Source organism: Epinephelus lanceolatus, chromosome 3 (assembly GCF_041903045.1).
Source record: "Epinephelus lanceolatus isolate andai-2023 chromosome 3, ASM4190304v1, whole genome shotgun sequence".
NCBI classification, from domain to species: domain Eukaryota; kingdom Metazoa; phylum Chordata; class Actinopteri; order Perciformes; family Serranidae; genus Epinephelus; species Epinephelus lanceolatus.
Window position 1 is genome coordinate 8,218,807 of NC_135736.1, and position 21,984 is coordinate 8,240,790.

Below are 21,984 nucleotides of genomic sequence, written 5' to 3' on the forward strand. Positions count from 1 at the left end.
CGCTCAAATGACAATTGTGCATCGGCCACGGCACACCAAGTTTCAACAAAAAGCCCTTCAGCAGCTCACCTGCTTTGCCCTTGTTTTATTACCATATGATATGTCATGTACTGACAGTGCCCCTCTTTACCCATTTCTCTGTCCAGGGACCTGAATGCAAACAACCTCACCAAAATCAGCAAGGCGGATTTTGCAGGACTGAGGCATCTGCGAGTGTTGTAAGTTGTCTTTTATCTATTCTATTTTCTCTTTTCTTCTCTCTCCTCCTCTGCAGATGCAAAAGAAAAAACCCAAATACTCTCACGCACAGCTCTGACAAGCAGCACCTTGCATTTCCAACAACTTTTTCCTCCCCAAATACCACAACACAGATTTAACTGTTTCCAGTCCTGTTCAGCATCATCACCCAGCAGCCCCGGAGCTGCCGCATGCAGCACTGCGTCTGGAAGCGGCGGTTTCTTTGAGCCCGCATGTGTGTCTAAACAGAATAGCAACGGCACCTGTTAATGCTGTCGTGTTAATCTGCCAGTGGAAGTGTCAGGAGGGGCTTATTTTAACCACCGGGCAAAGAGGGAAAGAGATAGCGGTCATTAGGTGTAACCGCGGAGGGAGGAATGCAGCTGGAAGGGAGGGAGGGTGGAAGGAAAGGAAAGGAAAGGAAAGGAAAGAGTCAAGTAAGAACAGGTTTCTTACCTGGGATGTATCCAGAGTGGGACAGGGATAGCCTGCTTTTATTGTGTGTGTGTGTGTGTGTGTGTGTGTGTGTGTGTGTGTGTGTGTGTGTGTGTGTGTGTGCTATTCAGTTGCTAAAAGTGAATGGCAGGGAATACACATTGTTGGAATTCCTCCAGAGATTATGTTCTTAATTGGGTGTGTGTGTGTGTGTGTGTGTGTGTGTGTGTGTGTTTATGTGTATGTTTGCACCAGTGTTAATGCTAGCCATTTCCTGTATGTTCATGTCTACCTGCCTGCACTCACACACAACCTTGACCATTTAAATTGCAATTAAAGCTGCAACAATTGGTTGATAAATCGAAAAACAATTCAATGGCAAAAAAAATCCTGGTTCCAGCTTCTCAGATTTGAGGATGTGCTTCATTTTTGTCATGTGTGATAGTGAAAAATCTTTGGGTTATGACCTGTTGGTTGGTTAAAATCACCTGTTTGGAATGTTCACCCAAGCCAAATGGAATCTGCAGATTTTTTTTCTTTTACAGTTTTCAGCAGTGAGTCAGAATGAAAGCCTGCTGAATTCTGTGGAATGTTTTTCTGCTTGTAATGTGAATATTATTTCTTTTCTTTTTTTTCAAATCTGCTGAAAATACATACCTTGAAATTACTCAAAGTCCAAACACTCCTCCTGGGGCAAAGTCCCTCTGTTTTGTGACTCATCGACCACCCAAACCCGCCTTTTTAGGGAGTAACATGATTGTAGCTATCCCAAATATGTGGGTTCTACATGTTCTACTTTACTAGCTTATGATTATGTGAGATATGTACGTATTTTGGTGCATTACTTTTCATAGAAAAATGTACAGACAGTCCCGGAGAACAGCCTGTACTGCTACACAGACTAGTATGTTCAGAGCACTGTTATCTGCACAATAAATACCATTGGCATCAGGAGCAGTTTAGTTAGGTTTAGCTTTCAGTTTTATAAGGTTTTAGTGCCAATACTTTGTGGTTGGGGTTAGAAAAAACGTTATGGTTTGGCTTAAAATAAGTTGTGATGTGATTAAAATAACCTAACATTGACTTTTGCTTTCACACGGGACACAAACCTCGGTCTACTGGGTGAAAGTCCTGTATTTGTTGTTCACCACCCCCATTGCCTTTGTATGTGGACACTTTCTCATTCTTCATACTAATGTTACATTGGCTGACTTCCTCTGTCACCACATATCAATAAACTTGGCTGTTCAATGTGCTCATAACAGCATTGTGAACGCACTAGTGGGTTTAGCAGGACCCTTCTAAACCATATCAATGATGCTGATAACCACTAATAATGCCTATTTAATCAAGTGTTAACATTTGAACCAGGCGGTTAAAATAAGCACCTCAGAGACGTCACTTTGGGCATTGTGAGGGGTGTTTTTCAGTGTTGTTCGGTAATGGAAATAATTGTTAGCTGCAGCCCTAACTCCTAGTTTATTATGAGTGTACACCGTACAGCCTATAAAAAATGTGTGTGTGTGTTTGTGTGTGTCTTCTTGGCTTGGTCAGCACAGTGCTCTTTGGGGAGTTGTGCTAGTGTAAGTGAATGAGTAGTCACAGCTATGTGGTTAGATAGAGAGTAAATTGGATGATAGATGAGTCGCTGTCCAACTGATGGGCCAGTTTTAAAGTCAATTCTGGGGCTCCATCGACCCGCAGCTGATTGTCTTCTCTCTCTCTCGCTCTCTCTTGCTGTTTCAACATTCGATCACTTTCTATCTCCACCAATCTGTTTTTCGTGTTTTTATTCACACCCACTGCCACCTATCTTCTCCATCTCTCCCCCATCTCCTCTCCAATGTCAATCTCTTTGCCTCTCTCGTGTCCTATCTCGCTCTCCTTCACCTTCTCTTCCTTTTTACTCTCTCTTATCTGTGGCCCCATCCAGCCATCTTTCTCCTTTTCTTTGGCCTCTCACAGTGTCATCACACAAATCACTCTGTCGGCTCTATGTGTCTCTCTCTATCACTCTCTTTTTTTCTGTCCAATGCTTATTGTCTCACTCTCTCCTGGTGTCTCTCTCTCAGGCAGTTAATGGAGAACAAAATCACAACGATCGAGAGAGGAGCCTTCCAGGACCTGAAAGAGCTGGAGAGACTGTGAGTTACATTTTTGAATTGAAGCAGCCGCCATTTTATCCCTTACTTATTACTTATTCTCTGTACATATTTATGGATGCTGATTCTTGAACTTCTAAGTAGACATGTTCATTATCATATATGTGGACATAAACACATGCAGACAGGTGACAAATGAGAGGACAAACCAACACAAACTTTTATACTGAAATGCTGGTCTGCCACGAGCCACCAGAACAACTTCAGTGCACCTTGGCGTAGATTCTACAAATTTGTGGAGTTCTTTTGGAGGAATGATCATTGTTCCCTCATTTTATCTTTTGAATATGGTAGTGGCATTATATGCCACTACCATGTGTGAGATGGGGTTAACAAAATCTTTGTGACAATCTTTCTCTTATGGTTCTATATCCATTTTGAGGAAAGTGAGATTGTGCTTTGAATTACGGGCTGACAAGGGCAACATTTCCGTTGGGAGAAACATACTGCATCTTCATAAATGATGCAAATTTAAAAATTGAAATGTGCTGCAAATGAAAAAACATGCTGCAGAAAGCCAAACCAAATACATTAACAGCAAACATGCTGCAAAGCCAATCTACACAGAGGAAGTTCTCCAGGCCTCGTAAAGGAGCACCAAGTGTGCTAGGTTGCTACATAAATTTATTGCTCTTACTGTAAAAGACTAAGACCTAATTTAAGGAAGATTATGTGCCCTTAATGTCACATCTTTACTCCACTTTTCTTCCCAGTTAAAAAACAAACACTGTTCTACTTAGTGCTCCCCCTAGAGGCCTGGAGAACTTCTGTTGTGTTGACTTGAAATGCAGTGTTTTCTGTTGCATTTGCATTTGGGTTTGTGTGTTTTTGACCTTGCATTGTTTCTGTAATTGCAACGTGTTTGTTGTTAATACATTGTTTTGACTTTTCACATTTCGTTTTTTTAATTCCCAGCATTTCTAAATAGGCATCATTTCTGAAACTGTTTCCAGTTCTCCTGATGGACATGTTTTGGGCTGTTGTAGTGCATTTGCCCTGTAATGAATGGTGCTAGCACTGTTTTGAGAAAAAAAAAGTTTATAAAAAAATGGAGCTTACAGTGTCACAGCAGCCAGGGTATTGTGAATTAATTATCTCTGCCAGTCTAGGCCTTCAGATGTGTTTGGTCATGTGTGTGAGTGTTAGTATCTGTCTTTCTGCAGCCAAACTCGCAAACTACTGGACCAATCAGCCTAATATTTTGTGTGCATATTTATTTGTGTACACCCAACGACTTCTCAAAGGTTGAAAAACCTGTTTTATTGATTGTTTTGTAGTGCCACTAACTGCTGACTCTTTACTCCTCTTTTTGTTGCTTTTTTTCATTGGTTGGTTTGTAGACGTTGGTCGTAACAGTAGGCCCATTGTATGAATTTGGTCCCGAATTTTTGACACTACCAGAATTTTGACGCAGGATGTCTTAAAAGCTGTAATTCAGGGGACCTGTCTGACATTGCAGTCTAGGAACACTGTCTTGGATTTAAGACCATAAACTTAATCAGTTTTTTTTCACTCACATTTCTTTGTTTGGGACAGCTGGAAATTGCACAGAAAACTCAACCTAAATACATCAGTCTCTTAAAGATCTAAATCATTTTTATATGCATCAAATTATTCAGAGGCCCCTCCCATCTGTTTGTCTTTATAAATGTTTAACCTGACCGTCATGATGTGCGGCTTCCAACGTCTTAGTCCAAGAGGAAGAATTTTGAAACTGAGTCATGGGGCAATAACTAAGTGAACAGCCAAAGGTTGTTATGGCGTTGGCCTGGAATCACTGGTATTCAGCATCCAACCCTAAGGCAGTTATGGCATAATTAAGTCTTGGTTGTGTGTGAGGGAGCAAGACAGAAGGGGGGTGCAGACCTCTGACTGCTGATATGCCCATTGTGTCGACTGTCAACTTTGCTTGATGTGCGGAGCTGTCTGTATGTGAGTGTGTTTGTGTGTTGTGTGGCCTGACTGCCAGCCAATGACACACTGGAATGCAGCAGACTCTGACAGAGTCTGAGGAGGCTTAGAGACAAGCTTTTAATTAAAGACACATAAAAATCCTTGCTGCTTACACACAAGTTTACAAAAACACAGACATACCTGTACACACACAGAGATATCCACCTGCACACACACACAGGCGCACATACAGCACTAAAATCAAATGAAGGCAGTTCACCTTTATGATAGCTGTTTTGGGTAAATTCTTCAGGAGCGGTTAGGATGAAAAGGATGAAGTATCATGATTCCCCAGCTGCTCTCATCTCGGGTGTGTCGTGCCTGGTTTTTCTCTCCTCTCTGTTGCACTGTGGCTGCTCTTTGTTGACAGAGAGAGAAGCTCTGTGGACCACTATAAGGAATCCGCTAGCGTTTCTCATGCAACCAATGCTTGGTTCTGTCCAGCTAAGCAGATCTGGGAATTCCTGCCCAGAGCTGCAGACAAAGAGGGCAATATTTAACTGCGTATGGTCCGGCTTTAACAGTAAACTTTGATAGTGATTACCCTCTACGCAAAGAGATGGTGGTGCTGGTAAATACAGTCTTTCATTCTACATATGAGCAAAACAGGAACTTGCACATACAATGTAGAGTAGTCCTTAAACAGCAATAGCAGTGAAAGTCTTACAAGTCTTTGTGTGCCTCGGCAACAAACACTTTTGACTGCGGCTAACTTTCTGACACAACATGGCTGTTTTCTGTTGTCCTCGTGAGGGTTTTCAACTGTAATTCAGCGTCTATGGCGTGGCATGTTCACAAACACAAAGGTGGAGTCAGTCATCAATGCCCCCCCGCAGTTGCCGGACAATGGCACATCTCCGGAGTCTGGAGTCTGGGGGCTCATTTCAAAGGCCTCCGTCCTCTGGGGGGCCCAAGGGGGGCTTGCTGGGCACCGCTGCCCAGAGGAGAGGGCCCTAAGCTGGGCTGACGGATCCACAGTGACTGCCCCCCACAGGGGTGGAAAACGGTTCCCCTTCTCATCCTTTTCTTGCGACAGGCCCTGCAGGGCTGGGCAGGGTGGGGTCAGGTGTGGGGCAGTAGCTGGGGGGTATGGAGGAGGGGTAGGTGGTCGAAGGAGGTGTGGAGGAGATAGGCATGTCACAACACACACATGCACGGACACATACACATGCTTGGGTATGGATACTCTCATGCATGCGCATTAACTTACGCAAGGCTGCTCCGTCAGTACTGGTTTTATCTTGATTTTGCCCCCCCCCCCCCCCCCCCCCCCCCCAATCCTTACACCCACTCACGCCTTCATTCATTCTTAAACTCTCCTCATGTTTTTCTAACATACCCACCCATCTCGTTCTCTCTCTATTGTCCTGTGCTTATAGGAATGTCATACATTCTTCACCATCTCCCTGTAGATTATAAAGAATAGGAAAGAGAGCAGTTCCTGATCCTCTTATCCTCCTCTCACATTTGACTGGTTTACAGCCTCTATCCTATTCAAAGTCTGTGAGATTGAAGGCGATAGAAGCCACAGATATGCAGAGAGAAAGGAAACAATAATTACAGGTATTGAGACAATGATAAGAGAGAGCAGCGGTGAGATAAAGCCTCAGATAATTAGTCTGTAATTGAGTGACATCGTCAAAGATAATTTTAACAGCGATGAATAATTGTAAAACAGATTACAGGTAGTGAGACGCATCTATCAACAGTGATCACAAACCTCAAACTAAGGGATCATGTTGTAATGTGTGGACAGTGTGACTTGTAAAAGATAACAGTGAGGGTATGATTTTCAAAGAAAAGCACTGGATTAGTGCTAAATGATTAGCTCTAAAGCCTGCGAGTGATGACACTGTTCTCTCAGATCATTTCAGGGCAAAGTTTCAAATGTTTGTTTGTTTGTTTTTTCTTTATTTCTATCGAGCGATAGAGCTTGAAATTATCTGCACACAGAAAGCCATTTTCACTACAACAGATCTGCCTTAAACAGTAATTCATGTTTTATTTTTTTGAGTCCCTGCCTGTCTATACAGCAGCCAATTTTTGTTACATTTGTCGGTAAACACCAGTTAGCAGTGAAAATGCTTAAATTCAGGAAAAAGCTCTTCAGTACTGCTGAATGTGAATAATTTTTGGATTTCTGCTTTGTTTTATGGCAGATATGGTACCTGTCGTTAGTGTTTCGATTACAGATCAGATAAGAGTGTGTAAACATGATGGTTCAGTTCACTAGCTGTGAACCAAATACATGAACTGTTGGAGTAGATATACAAACATTCACACACACTCAGACTCACACTGGTCATTTTGAAGTGGTTTTGGAATAAAGGCAGTTTCTCTTGGTCATGGAAATGTCCACAAGGTTTGGGATATAACTATGGTAACAGTACTGTGTGTGTGTGTGTGTGTGTGTGTGTGTGTGTGTGGGTATGTGGGTGGGTGTGTGTGTGTGTGTGTGTGTGTGTATGTGTGACAGATTGTTAGCGTAAAGTGTGTATTATGGCAGCAGGGGCATCAGTGGAGTAATAATTGGTTTCTGAGGTGGTTTGTTATTTCCTTCCCAGCCAGAGCCTGCAAACCTGTGGTACTACGCATCCACAAGGCTGTGAGGTGTTAGGAGTGTGTGTGTGTGTGTGTGTTTCTGTATTTTATGTTTGTGTGGGTATGCATGCACGTTTGTGGTAATGTGTGTACGTGTGTGTTTACTGGGTGGTTTGTTGCCCTCTAGCATCTGTTTATGATTGCAGGGATTATCACCACGCTGCAGTGTGACATTAGCTTGTTGGAGTGACTCTCACACCTCAGACGACTGGTGGCTCAGTCTTCATTCACTTTCAGCCAGACTTTGACTAATGAATCATCACTGTGGAAGTACTCTGAGGGTGTTAATGTGCACACAGGCACACACTGATGCATTCGTTCAGGTCCAGAAACAAACCACTAAATCACTACTGAGACTGGGTTATTGCAGTCGGAGGCGGTTAGTACTTTTAGGTGGATACTAGAGATATTCAGCACATGTATGAACAAATCTTCAAGCACTGAATCTTAAATCTGAACTGACTACACTGAATTACCATCATTTACATGGGTTGTAGGTACCTGACCTTCCCCTTAACTAGGGCTGCACAGGTAGCATGACCCATCCATCAACCTATCTCCTTACGCGAACCCCTTTTCTTTACTCTCATTAGTGCATTGGTCACAGGATTGCAGCCTTCCAATTGTACAAACTACTGGCTCATGATTACATGGGAAGTGTACGAATTGTGGTGCTTTACTTGTAGGTATATGTAAGAGCAGTGCATGAAAACAGCCTGCCATAATTTGAATCTTTGACTTTTAGGGGGCAGCCCTAGCCGTAACCTTTACACAAGAAATGAGTAAACAAATGGTTGCTATGGTAATAAAGGCTTTGCAAACCAAGTCTGTACTTTTCAGTTGAAATTGTTGCACATTTAAAAACTTAATACAACCTTACATTGCGTCAGTTACATTTACACACCGACTTCAAAACTTTTGTCCTTCATTAAAGTTTACAAAGCGGGTTTTTTTGCATCCGTCAAAAGCCTTTAGAGAGTTTTTGACCAAGAAGCAGTGGAGAAAATGTGGCGTAACCTGCAGGACACATACATCTGCAACAAGAAAGAGGAACAGGGTCATAGTGGACAGGGGGCCAGCAAGAAAATTAAGTGGAAATGCATAGTATAGAGGTCCCTCTAGAAATCTTTCATGACAAAGAGAAGGTAATGTTAGCCTATCCAGAAATGCTCAATAGCAATGATGATGCTCACAGCAGAGTGCAATTCAATAGCCGCACAGAATCATAACTCAGGTAGTCGTGGTGCCAAAAGCAAGATGCAGGCAGAGAGTGTCGACAGCCAGAGAAGTCACTCCAGTGGGAAGAAACAAGGGAACAAAAGTGCCTTTTGATTTTGTCTCACATTACAAATTTTTGCTACAAATAGTACAATAAATTGCCTTGGACTCAATGTGCATGCTATCTGTGCCTAACAATTTTACCAAATGACAGATTTAAAAATATACAAACAAAAAATCCGGACTTGGTGTGCAAAGGCCTTAACTTGAGATACTCAGTGTGGACTTCAGAATGTATGGTAGTTAGAGTCAAAACAGTTTGCTTATAGACAGAAAATTAATCTGCGAAAATAAAGATATTTGATTATTTGTTTACTTTGTAACTTATCAAAAAAAAAAATATATATATATATATACCTTTCAGTATTACTTTTGAAAATCATTGTAAATAAAATGTCTCTAGTTTTAGACTGTTTGACAGACATATCAGGTCATTTGAAGATGTCACCTTGGGCTCTGGGAAATTGTGATCTAGTCTATAGTTTCTTGAGTCTAGCAGCTGAAGGAGTGACTTTGTTAGACTTGGAGTGTCTTGAGCTGCTTCATTTGCAGAGGTCATTTGCATTGTGAATACTGTTTCATTATCCCTTAGAGAAAATGAAATAACTCGTTTGCATCTGGTTTACTCCTTGTCCTTTGTGATGCACATACAAAATTATAGCACAAAAAGAAATGCAGAGAACATGACAAGGCTAATTAATAAAAACCAACCATTAATTCAGCTTTCTCATGTCACTTTAATGACCCTTAAATTAGCAAGATACGGTGGTTAAGGTGCCTAATTGTTGAAATAATGAGATAGATGAGCAAAATAATTAAGAGCATTTAAATGCACAGTACTTTAGAGGACTGATTCACTGTCTTTACATCATTCTCTCAGTCTCCTAGTCTGACAGCATTGCATCTATTTTAAGAGAGTGAGCTCATACCCCTCTCTGTCCTCCTCCCTCCTCCCCACCTCCAGCACCGGTCCGTGCACTCACCCAGGGGAGGTCCAGCCCACTAACGGGTGCTCATGGCTGGGCAGCACCTGCAGGAGGAATGGGCCTCTCCGCGGGACCACGTGGGGCTCTTAGCCGCCTGAGCCGGCGTTAACGGAAGAGGAGTGAATAATTTAGAAACATCATTTCTGCGGGATGTTAAATATTTAAGCAGCCTCTGATGTAACCGTGGAGTGTGAACGTGTGTGCGCGGGCACATTCATATATTTGTGCACTTGTGGGTGGAAGATGGACACAGAGGGGGTGACGTTATTTAAGGAGAGTCCACAGCGGCACATAGCAAAGCAGAGAGAGGTGAAAGATGAGGGTTCAGTCATTGAAAGACTTAGGCTTTTGGAGTTTTGAATGGAGTTGGTGACATTTTTGGAGTGTTTTATTTGAGTAGCATCTGCAGCGTTTCCTTCATTTATGTGTTTGTGTGTGTGAATCCTGCAGACTCTGTACTTTTGGTCACATTTTTTATTAGTTTGAAGTCACTCTTTCTTCATTCTGCTTCATTTCCTTCTTCCCTCTCCTCATTCTCCTCCAGTAGCAGCCAGCACAGCATCCGTCTCTGGGCCTGTCAGTGTGTGTGTGTGTGTGTGTGTGTGTGTGTGTGTGTGTGTGTGTATGTGTGTGTGTGTGTGTGTGTGTGTGTGTGTGTGTGTGTGTGTGTGTGTGTGTGTGTGTGTATGTGTGTGTGTGTGTCAGGGTTAAACTGTTTCAGCAGCCTGTCTCTCATTGTGTCACTCAGTTGCTTCACTCCGCTCTGACTCACATCAAGGCACAACCACACACAGCAACACACACAGGCACACAAACCTCTTCACTCCACTCAACCAGGGTTAAATGATCGCACCCAGATTATTAAACTCACCCGAGTTCTCTCAACTCTTCTGTTTGTGTGTGTGTGTGTGTGTGTGTGTGTGTGTGTATGTGTGTGTGTGTGTGTGTGTGTGTGTGTGTGTGTGTGTGATGACGGGTTGTTGTGAGTTCTTCCCCTGTGAGGGCCTTGTTTACTCAGTGGGGTCCTTTTCACACATTCGGTAGCCCGGCCAGACTGCCTGTTTGTTTTTCCCACATCATCTCCTCTCCTCCGCCTTTGTGGTAAAAAAAAAAAAAAAAAAGTCCCCCCCTCCTCCCCTTCATCTGAACCCCTTCTCTCGTCTTCCTCCCCCCTGCCTTCCTTTCGTCCTTCTCCACTTCACTGTTTGTCTGGCAGCCATGTTGTACCCCTTAAATCAGGGGTAACCCGGAGTCTGTTTTTGTGCGTATCCATGAACATGTGTGTGTTTTTAATGTCTCCATCAATCTCCTTAATCTTTCATGCTTCCTCTATAACTGCACTGAATTGCATTACAATCAAAATACATACAACATAATTTGATATGGAGATCAGGAAACACAAATCTCACCTTAAAAAGCTAATCATACACACATGTAACCGCTTCACCCGCACTGTCTGGAAGGGGCGACGTAGAGTTTATTCCCTAATTTATGCTGTGTTTTTCCAGGCGCCTGAATCGGAATAATCTGGCTGTGTTCCCCGAGCTGCTTTTCCTGGGAACGACAAAGCTGTACAGACTGTAAGTCCTGTTTTTATTTCTCTATCCATCACTCATTCGCTCTGCAATGTTAACTGAAATATTGTTCATTTCCTCGTGTGTTTCGAGAGCACAGTCGGCCTGTGATGGTTCAGATGAATTGTTGCAGTGGTGTGTTTGTGTGTCACCACAAGCTTGTACAGGTCATTGACGGTGACTTAGAATGACATGGTGAAATATGTTACAGACATTGAAAAACATATCTGGTTTTCTCGGTGACGCAACTGTGGCGTTTCACTTGGATGAAGGAGTGAGAGAGTGAGTGAGGGAACAGATTTTACATGGCCCTCACCATAGAAGCCAGTTCAGTAGCTAATGGAGATTAGCACTCCAACAGCTGCTGCCCGCTGGGAGAGATGTGTGTGTGCGTGTGTGTGAGGATGGAGAGGGGAAAGTGAAAAGACAGATCAAGAGAGATGTAAGCAGTGAAACATGGAAACAGGTTTCTCTTCTGATGTTACACTGTGTGTTTCACATGGCAGAGCAAAGTTTCAGTTACAGATCATAAATGTTCAAGTTTGCATTCAAACCAGCGAACTGCTGTTTGTTGTCGTCAAGCACCTTCCACTCTTCACTCACAGCCAGCGCGCCTGTACTGTAAACCGAGCTGTGGATTTCCAGCACTGCAGGGCTGGGCTGCGACACTGCTGAAACTGTGGGAACTAACTTCCCGTCATGGTCGTTTGTGGTCCTGGGGAATAATTATGGTCACATGTATTTATATGTGTGGCTGAATATATTTATCTAAAACAATATTGAAATGCTCAGATGATTCAGAGAGTGTGTGAAAGTTGTTTATGTTCTGCGGCCGCTACGGTGGTTGGCTGGGCTTGACCTGTCGTGTCTAAGGGTGTGTGTCTGCATGTGCGTCTGTGTTTCTGCGAGCGTCTGTGTGTGTGAGTGTGCGTATGAGTTTCTCAAGGCCAAGAGTTGGCATATTGCGCAGCGTGTGGGCCGAGGTAAAAATACAACTCGGATATACTGCTCTCTGCTCAGCTGTCGCAGACAAGCGGCCTCTCTCTCTCCCTCTCTCTCTCTCTCTCTATCTGTGTGTGCGCATTCGTGTGTTAATGCTAATGTGTGGGCATGTTGATTGTGTGTGTATATGTGTATGTAAACCTCAGCTCTCCAGGTGTATGTGTTTAGCAGAGTGTCCCTTGTTGGCTGTACATGTTCACTGAACACACACACACTTCATTCAGCTTCATTTATATTGTGTTATTATTCTTTTTTTTTTTTAGTAAAATAAACTACCATGTCAAATCCACAGTCGTCAGTGAAGTAAAGAAAACTGAAAATCAACAGAAAGTTACTAACTGACAATGAAAAACAGAATTGCCAGAGCTGGCGCCGTTGCAGCCACAAAGCAGATTTGTCAGACGTATGGAAGTCATTCAGAATGAACGACAACCACTGAGGCTTAGCCAATAGTATTTAGGGCTGTTTGGTCAATATTAAATCTCATGTCTACTCCTACACCCCCTACAGTGAATTTTTATTTCCAGAAAACACAACAAGAAGCCTTTGAGAGCCTCTGAAGTGGAATCTTGTTAAATTTTATGTAGAGGTCATAAGGTATGTGCGAACTGGACTGACTTTGGTTGTTGCGACAGTACTGCTATAAATGAACACTTGCTCAACCTGCTATTATGAAAATTATGTTTTCACTTTTTTGGGCCTTGGAAAATCTATGTGTGTGTGTGTGTGTGTGTGTGTGTGTGTGTTTGAGTACTTGCTGGATGTGTTTAACCTTTGCTCAGCACTGTGGTTTAAGGCTTTGGGGGCTAAATTAAACTGAGGTCAGGTGTGATGCATTTTAGAGGAAACATTATTTCTGCCTGAATTATGTTTACCTGCAACATTTGTTTTCAGTTTGTATCCTGCATGACGTGTGTTGTTGGTCTAGACAACTAAAAGACTTTTAGATTATGGAATAATTATTATCTTGGTTACTGAAACTTAACACATGTAATCTCACACTTGAAGTCAGTGTTGATTTTTTCAATATTAACCACAACCACAATAAGTGTAGTGTAGATTAGTTTATCTGATGTGATGACAATAAGTGTTTTACAGAACTATTTTGCACGACAAAGAGTGTTATGTTTAAGGTCAGGCTGTTCTCATTCATGGTCCGCACTTATACCTACAAAAAGTAATGCTCTATAATTTGTATAGATACCATGTAATCGTAAACTAGAAGGTTGACATCATCATGACCTATGCGTTGCAGGCATAGATGTTGCAGGCTGTTGGGAGTGTAGGGGGAAGTCAGGTGATGTAATATAAAGAGTATCAAAGTCCATGTATAGAGGCGGCCATAGTAGTGGTCCACTACTATGGCCGAACAAACACAGGACTTTGACCCATGAGACTACTGTTGGTGCCCTGCATGAAACCAATAACTGTACCTAAAAATGGGCAACACGTCTACATTTCCTCCCAATGTACAAAACTGAAGCCACGATATCCTAAATATGGCCACGGCCATCTCATGCTGATGACGTCATTTGTAGCCAGAGTTTGCGTAGTAGTGATCTCCGTGGTATCCAGTCTCTGCCGTTCAACCAATCATGAGCAGTGCCATTGACCATGGGCACTGGAGCTGTCAATCATGACATCCAACCCCCTTTTTATAGCATCAAACAGAAACTGTCTTTTGGAAAAATGTATTTGATGTGAATGGCATGGCCACCCTTATACAATCGCTGGGCCCCCTACTGGTCTCCCTGACAAAAATAATTGAAGGCAAACATTATTCTCTTTAAGAGGCTGTGGCACACTCATGTTTTAAGGAAGGTACTTTGTTAAAGGAGACAACCTAAGGCATCCATTTGTACCATGTTGGCATAGCTTGATGGGGAAGGCAATAAATAACACTCCAAAGTATGCTAAATTTTGCAAGGGTACAATTAGCATGGCCATTTTCAAAAGGGTTCCTTGAACTCTCATCTTAAAATATCTGAATGAAAATGGATTTTATGGGTACCTGTGAGTTTCCCCTAAATTTGAGAAGGCTTGTTCCCTGTAAATGTTTTGTTCCTTACACTCAACATGCTCTTTCAAATTAAAAATGTGTATTTGCCTTTAAGGAAAAGGTCAACCAGCCTATTTGAAGAACAATAGATTGCCTGACACATGTATAAATACATGACACATTAAAACAGGATTGTTTTAATGTGTTAAAACCATAACTAAAAATATTAACTGTACAGGTATTAGTCTATGCACATCAGATAATTAGTAACATTAACTGTAACTGCTTCATCAACTAGTTTTCAACTAGCCTATATACTACAGCAGCATAATACCTGAAATTCCTGAAATTCAGTCATGGCTTTTGATTTTGGTGTGCCACACTAAGATTTTCAGTGGCCCCATCAATGAGTATGAGAGTATGAAATATAGGCACTATATACTGTCCTCAAAAAATCTTATGATGAAATGATGACTGTTCATGACATGTAAACTACTTTTTTCTAACCTCCCAACATGCAGTGTATTGCATTTCATAGATACAGAAATCAATGCTGTGTGACTGCACCTGTCAGAGATGACTCATAAGTGTCTGATATCTTAATTTACTGCACGCTACAGAGTTAATTATTTGTTGTCTTTAAATAGGTAGCAGTGAATGAGTGAACAAGGGAGTGATTTTAGACACAGCTTATTTCCTCTATGATCCTTGATTTAAAGATAGCAACGATACCGGAGTCCAGGTGACAAACCATTACGATAAAAACCTGGGCTCAGTTCCCAGTTTATTAGGTACACCTAGCAACTGATGCAACCTAATGCAACAGTCCTGCAGTAAATCCTCCCTTCATGAAGGTTACAATGTTCAGATCTTGTTCTGTTTCTTCTTTTCCTTGTTGCCAGTGGTGATCATGAATATTAAAACGGTGTCAAGTAAAAAACAGTTAACTAGGATAAACACATATCAACAAAACAATTATACAAAATTGAATTACCAAGTAAAATCAATTTCTTTCATGGGATGCAAAGATGCCAGGACCAGTGCAAAGTAAGTGCAACACAATCAGTGGTTCCAGATGATCTATTCAATTCTTGCTGCTCTGTTACGATGCTCCCTTTAGATGAAATTATTCAATACAACATGATTGTTATTTTCCATCGCTATGCAGATGACACAATGCTGACGCTATGCAGTGAACAAATATATTTGTGTGACATTTCCTCTACTCTCTTCTCCCTCTTGCCTGCCAGCTCTTTCTCTCTCTCTCTCTCTCTCTCTCTTCCCTCTTTGCTGGACAGAAATCAGTAGTGAGATGAAAGAGGGAGAGATGAAAGAGAGGTTGATGAAGGGATGGGGTGATGGGAGGATAAGAGAATGGGTCACTGCCTCCACAGCTGAAAAGTCTGGTTATGCTTGAGTATGAGGCCAGATTGATGGGACAGGGTTTGTGTGTATTTATATGTGTGTGTGTTGTTTTTCTGGTTGGCAAATGTCCCTCAGCAACAGCTTTCCAGGTTACTTTATCAATGTTTGTCCACTGGTGTTTGTGTGTTTTCCTTCAACTTTGGCTTTCCTGTGTTAATTTGCCTAAGCGTCGACAAATTGAGAGACATAGAGCGATAGAGGAAAACAAAGAGAGGAAAAAACTGAAGGGAAGTTAGTTGTGCCTCAGTCCTTCATCATCCTTCCACTGAGAAGGAGAGTCAACATGGACGAGTTGATTGAGAGGAGGAAAATGAGTGAACTTCAGGTCTCACACACATTAAACCTGAGTTTAAGTGGTCTGGGGGTTTGAATTAATGAGCTGATGAGGCTACGTTTTTGGGTGTGTGTTTATGTGTGTGTGTAATAGTCCCTAATCCTCTGCTAAACGGTGCCCTGATGAGGCTTTACCAGGCAGCATTGTTGCTTAGCAGCCTCAAAGGTTGTGGCTTTGTCTTCTGTGAGAGCTTAACCCTGCTGAACACACACACACACACACACACACACACGTACCACCTCGGCCGAGACGACAGGCTCAGCACACTGGTCGCAGGCGTCTTTCAGGAGACGTGGGCTTTCCCAGCGTGTCGACAGTTAACTGACACAGAGGGAGGACGAGGAGGAGAAAGAAAGAGGAAGACAGGGGTCAGAGGTAGAGAAGATGAAATTTTCTCTGACTAAATAATGTGTTTTAATTAAGACAGAGCATGCTGGGTGTTTTAGTTGCCACAGAGACAACGACCTCTGGGTCCTACAGAGGTCAAAGGTGAAGAATGTTCCAGTCAGGAGATCTAAGCAGGAGGTGATTTATAGAAGCAAGGAGGGGGAAATCTCCTCCCTCTCATTAACAAAAATCATGATAAATTAAACTTGTAACAGCTGTGTATCCTCTAATGGTACCAGCGGGGATATTTTATTCTAAGTTCAAACAATTGTAAAAAAAAATCCATTATGAGACCACCGCAGCCTTTATCAGGATCACCATATAACATTTTACAAAGAACAACTAAATGCAACAAGTATTAAAAAAACAATACATTAAAGACTTACAATGATTAACTGAGCAGCCATTAAAGGATGCATTTATAAGACCTCTCTATTCATGCAGTATGGTGTCACCTTTATTCATTTAAAAGAAAATTCAACCCTGAAGTTACGTTTATTTAGTACAAACTTGTTTTTCCAGTCGTCTTTTTAGAGAGGCATAATAGCTGCTAAGATTATGTGTTTGTGTTTTTGTTTTTTTTTTGTAGTAAAACAAACTATTTTTTGGGTTGGACAGTATACATACAAAGTGCAGGTCTTTCACCAGAGATTCACATTTTAAATGCCACTGAGAATATGATATTCTTTCTTCTATCAGAAGGTATTGTAGTACTATGACTACTGTAAGAAAACAAATAAAAATGTTGTCAATGAATGTTTTGCAAATACAGTAAATATGAGTACTTTGCAATTTACAAAATTATTTTTTTTTTCCTTTTTATGTTGATAAAAATGTCCCTGTGAAAGGGAAGTGAAAGCGTCTTTAGTTTCTATACTGTGACGTATTTCCCAGTGAAATGGAATATTTGAGCAGAGTACAGTTACAAGAGGGATTTGAATCAGATCCCTCGCATTTGATTGGACTGCTAGGCAGAGAGCGTTCTTCAAATTCAGCACGATGCGGAGCTACAGCAGACCGTTGGCTCCGCACACTTCTCCCTCACTGTTAGATCAGGAGGAAGACAAGGGAGAGATGACAGCATTAGACCTCTGCCACATTGTTTTGGAAATGAAAACAAAGGTTTTGCCCTGATATCCAAACAAACCATCTCCTCATATCTCTCTCCATATTGCTCTGTTAGCTACTACAACCTACAAGCAGTGAAGGGCCGTTTTGTAAGGCCGGAGTGGCAAGCTAGTTGCCCAGAGTCTCATTTAATTGTATGAATTTGTAAACGTCTCTGAGTGCAGTATGAGTCATCAAACAATTGAAACTGTTGTACCTAGTTTTACAGAAAGAGAGAAGACAGGGATTTATATGTAAAAATATTTTTATACAGGTTTTTGACATATATTTAACTTGTAACAAGAGATAAATTGACAGGATTAAAACAGGAGGAAATTATTTTTTACTTTACTGGGTCTTTAAACTGTTGGTGCAAATTGGCTTTATATAAACACAATTTTGCCTTTTTTTGAGGAAACCAAATTTCCCAGTAGATTTTATACATCCATTCATTCATTCATTTTCCCTAACCGCTTATCCTATTAGGGGTCCCTGGGGGAGCCACAGGTCATCATACTGTCACAGGGCTGACACATAGAGACAGATAATGATTCATGCTCACATTCACACCTACGGACAATTTAGAGTCACCATTTAACCTGCATGTCTTTGGACTCTGGGAGGAAGCTGGAGTACCTGGAGAAAACCTGCGCAGACTCTGCACAGAGGGGCTCCCCCATCCCGGGGTTCAATGCTCACCACTGCACCACCATGGTGCCTGTAAATATCACACACATGCAGGCATGAATTAGTTCATTTCATTCTATAAGGTCATGTAGTTCTAGACCAGGTATATTTCTGAGTAGTAATGTGTGTTATGATACTGAATATAGGTTTAATGTTTAATGTAATCCAACCAGGTACATTTTCCAAAATGTGCTTTTCAAGTGCAATATAATTTGAAATCATTTTTAAGAATAAAATAAAATACTTACTGATGCTACACTTGCTAATGTGTGGTGTGTGTATGATTGGTTGTCTTTTTTATTGCTTTGCCTTTCATACTTTTATTGTCAGAAGGTCAGTAAAAGTTGGTGAACTTCATGTTCTTTTATCTATACATTGTTATCTCTGAAGCTAATCTCAATAACTGGCATCGAGACCCCATTGACCCTTTCGTGCAGCTTATCCTCATAGAACGGGTCATACGATATCCTACAAAAATGCAGACACAACAGTTTCTATGGTGTCCTGAGAATTAGAGCCCCACGGATGCTGTTTTATCATTAACGTACAGTTACGTAATTAACATAAAGTTACCGACATAAGTTTTGGTTAAGTGAAGTTACTGTGGTTAGGTTTAAAAAAAAAACATAGTGAGGACGTACTTTAAAATGACGTCAAGTTCACACAGTTCCAATCACACGTCTCCGTAGCAAAGTCCTGGGATAAAATCCACAGTTTATGTGACTGAACCACCAGCCCAATTTGCCTCCACACAAGACCATTGGGGACTGCTTCCTAGTTTACTCCCGTCAGCGCATTGATCACATGATTGCAGCCTTTCAGATTAGGTGGGATATGTCCAAATTTGCATGCATTACTTGTCATAGGAAAACGTACCAGCAGTTTATGAGCGCAGCCTGTTTTGTGATGTTCATGGGGGAAACAGGAATAAACTAAATTCCTGCCGGTTATTCCAGTTGATGTTGAAAGGGATTATTTGAGTTGCTGCCTTTAAAAAGATCAGTATCTGCTGGTAGCAAGGTTAGTCGCCGTGTTTTGGATTAGAAGATATTTGGCCACTGACTTTGTGTACATAGGGTATGCAAATATCTGCCATTATGTCTGTCCAAGGAAATGAAGTTAAGCCTTTGCAGCCCGAGGCGTCTGTGGATGGGCCTCCCTCTCTCTCTCTCTCTCTCTCTCTCTCTATCTATCTAACAAACAGACGCACACTGGCACAAACCCACCGCTTTACCATTCAGCAATATTTCCTGCCCCCTCCTGTTTCTCTGAATGCACTTTAACAGATATAATAAAAACTCTCTCTCACACACACTCACATGCACACACTCACACAAGAAAGCAGCTCCTTTCAGATCTTTTCAGCACATACAAAGACATATTGTCCAAGAAATGTTTTCATTAGGACTCTTGGATCACACAGATCGCACCCAGCCAAACAGGAAAATGCGAGTCGAGATTTTATTTTTCTTTCTTGAGGTTGAGTTTGTGTGTTTTCTGACATTTCCATGTCATCTGTGCACACATTATGAATCACCTTGAGTGCAAACCAACAGTTACAACAGCGTGCTGAGGTGTTGAGTGTCAGTGACTCACTCGCTTTGCCATCATACGAACATCACATGACTGCCTATCTGAATTGCTCAAGGCCACTCATTCCTAAGAAGTGATTTGGCCATTCAGATCCCGACACAATGCTGTAATTCATCCTTTAAGCGTTTCGGAGAAGGCTTGCCAAAGCTGAACTGGCATTATTCAGAGGGCACCAGTACAAAAGATTATGTTATACAGACAGAATGTAAAGATATGGAACGCCCTACTTGACTTTTACCACAACTAGAGCTAACTTGTTTCTGAATGGAGCCCACGAAGTGTGTGTGTGCATGTGTGTGTGTGTGTGTGTGTTCTGCTCTGTGCAGCTTTTTCTCATTAACTATTAATCATTAATTAATTAATTTATTTGAACTGGAAACATTAGCAGTGGAAAAGAGCATCTTAGATTCTACATTAAATACACTTAGTTGCCAATTTATTAGGTACACCTAGCTAAAACTAATGCAGTCTACAGTCCTGCACAATGTGATCTCACCCCGACCAGTCATATTTTGAAGCTTGGGCAGAAGCCCTGGCATAAAATGACACTGTGGGTAGCCTTTTGCATTGTATCTTGGTGCAGAAAATGTCGGTGATAAGTCACATGAGCTGACTCACTTAGGTTTGGGGGGGGGGGGGGGGGGGGTATTTATTTATGTCTTGGGGGGTTTGGGGGTTGTACAACAGAAAATGTTAAACATCAAACATTAAATCCTGCATTTTGGTGATTTCTTTTATGCATCAATAAGTATGGTGTACATATCTTTAATTTTGTTGATATACAAGTCCTCTGCTGCATTCACATTTCTATTTTGGGGGATAAATGCACATGTTCTAAATATTTAAGGGGGATGTGTCCCCTGCGCCCCCCCTGAAATCTACACCTATGGTCCTGTGCCTGATCCATCCTTTCCCACCCACCCTATGTGGACTTTCACACTTTTTAAACTACATCTGTTGCTCTGAACATCTAATTATGACGCAGATGGGTTTACACTGGAGTTGGTTTAAAGTCCAGTGTGTCTCACACAGATGCTAAAGGGCAAGAGGCACTGCCCAAGCGGAGTATTCTGACGCCCTGTGAGTGAGACCAGGCTGTCCTGCAATAATCCTGCTGTCACGAAAGTTGAAATGTTTGGGGTTTTTGTTTAAACAGTTTTACAGAGGTGTTGATCATTTTGGAGGCTGTAGTTTGTCGTGCTTTTGAATCATATTGCTCAGAGCTGTTTATAATATTTTAGAAAGGATAGACTCCATCTAATAAACAGTCTGCAGTCCCTGTAGAGTCCACTCTGCTCTCTGTGCAGACATATCACAGCTGTGCTCTCACAAAAACATCATGTTTATGTCAACATGACACATAAAAAGGAACATTTAATCATAAACTCTGTATTCAAAGGGAAAACATAAATATATATACTCATACACATAAAAGGTCTTCTTTGCTGTCCTTTTATTCTTTTTTCAAAATTAAAGATCTTCCTCTTCATTTGTTTATGTTACCCTAAGTCACTTTGTTGTACAGCGGCATCAAAAGGACAAAAACGATTTTTCCATCTGACCATTTTCAGACACTGTGCATATTATTTACCACATGCGACTTTAAAGAAAGTGACATCTTATCACAACCCCTAACTCTCTTCTTTTCATTTCAGTATTACTTCTAAATCTAAAATTGAAACCTGACAAAAAATATTAAAGTAATTAATGCAAAATCTCTTGTTGAATCTCTAAACTAATTTCCACTTCATGTTGCTTAATTTGGTACACTGAATGTAGCTCAATTAATCACCTGTCGCCCAGGGTGTGTGAGTGTCAAAGTTCGGGGCTCCTATGTGAAAGGTCAGGGAGCATCAGTGTCAACCGATGAGATATCCAGGATAATGGACACGCCAGCAGTGACGGTGCTTCTCTGCCCATCAGATTACAGAAGGAGCGAGAGTTACGCCTGGAAAAAGAGACAGAGGGAGAGAGAGGGGTAGATACAGACAGAATGAATGAAGGGTATTTAAAAGAAAGATTAGAGATGTGTTTGTGCTCTTAAATGGTGTGGAAAAAAAGAGCAGGGAGGAATTTACTGAGGTGAAGACAGAAGTGTTTTCTCTATTGTGGGCGAGCTGTGAAAAGAAGAAGAAAAAAAAAAAAAAGCAAGGCGGTGGTAGAAAGTGAGGGACAGAGAAAGTAAAGAAAGGAGGAGAGCTAGAGGGGAGAGTCATGTGGAAAG

At 41.6% G+C, this 21,984-nt stretch overlaps 1 protein-coding gene across 7 annotated transcripts in view; it reads left to right on the forward strand.

Annotated features, from left to right (window-relative positions):
- Window positions 1–21,984, forward strand: part of slit2 (slit homolog 2 (Drosophila)) — a 122,698-nt gene that overhangs the window by 1,107 nt on the left and 99,607 nt on the right. For all 7 annotated transcript variants that reach the window (XM_078164322.1, XM_078164303.1, XM_078164310.1 and 4 more), the window contains exons 2-4: window positions 147–218; window positions 2,745–2,816; window positions 11,161–11,232. In XM_078164322.1, coding sequence (XP_078020448.1) covers window positions 147–218; window positions 2,745–2,816; window positions 11,161–11,232 — 216 coding nt within the window. The remainder of the gene's footprint in view (window positions 1–146; window positions 219–2,744; window positions 2,817–11,160; window positions 11,233–21,984) is intronic.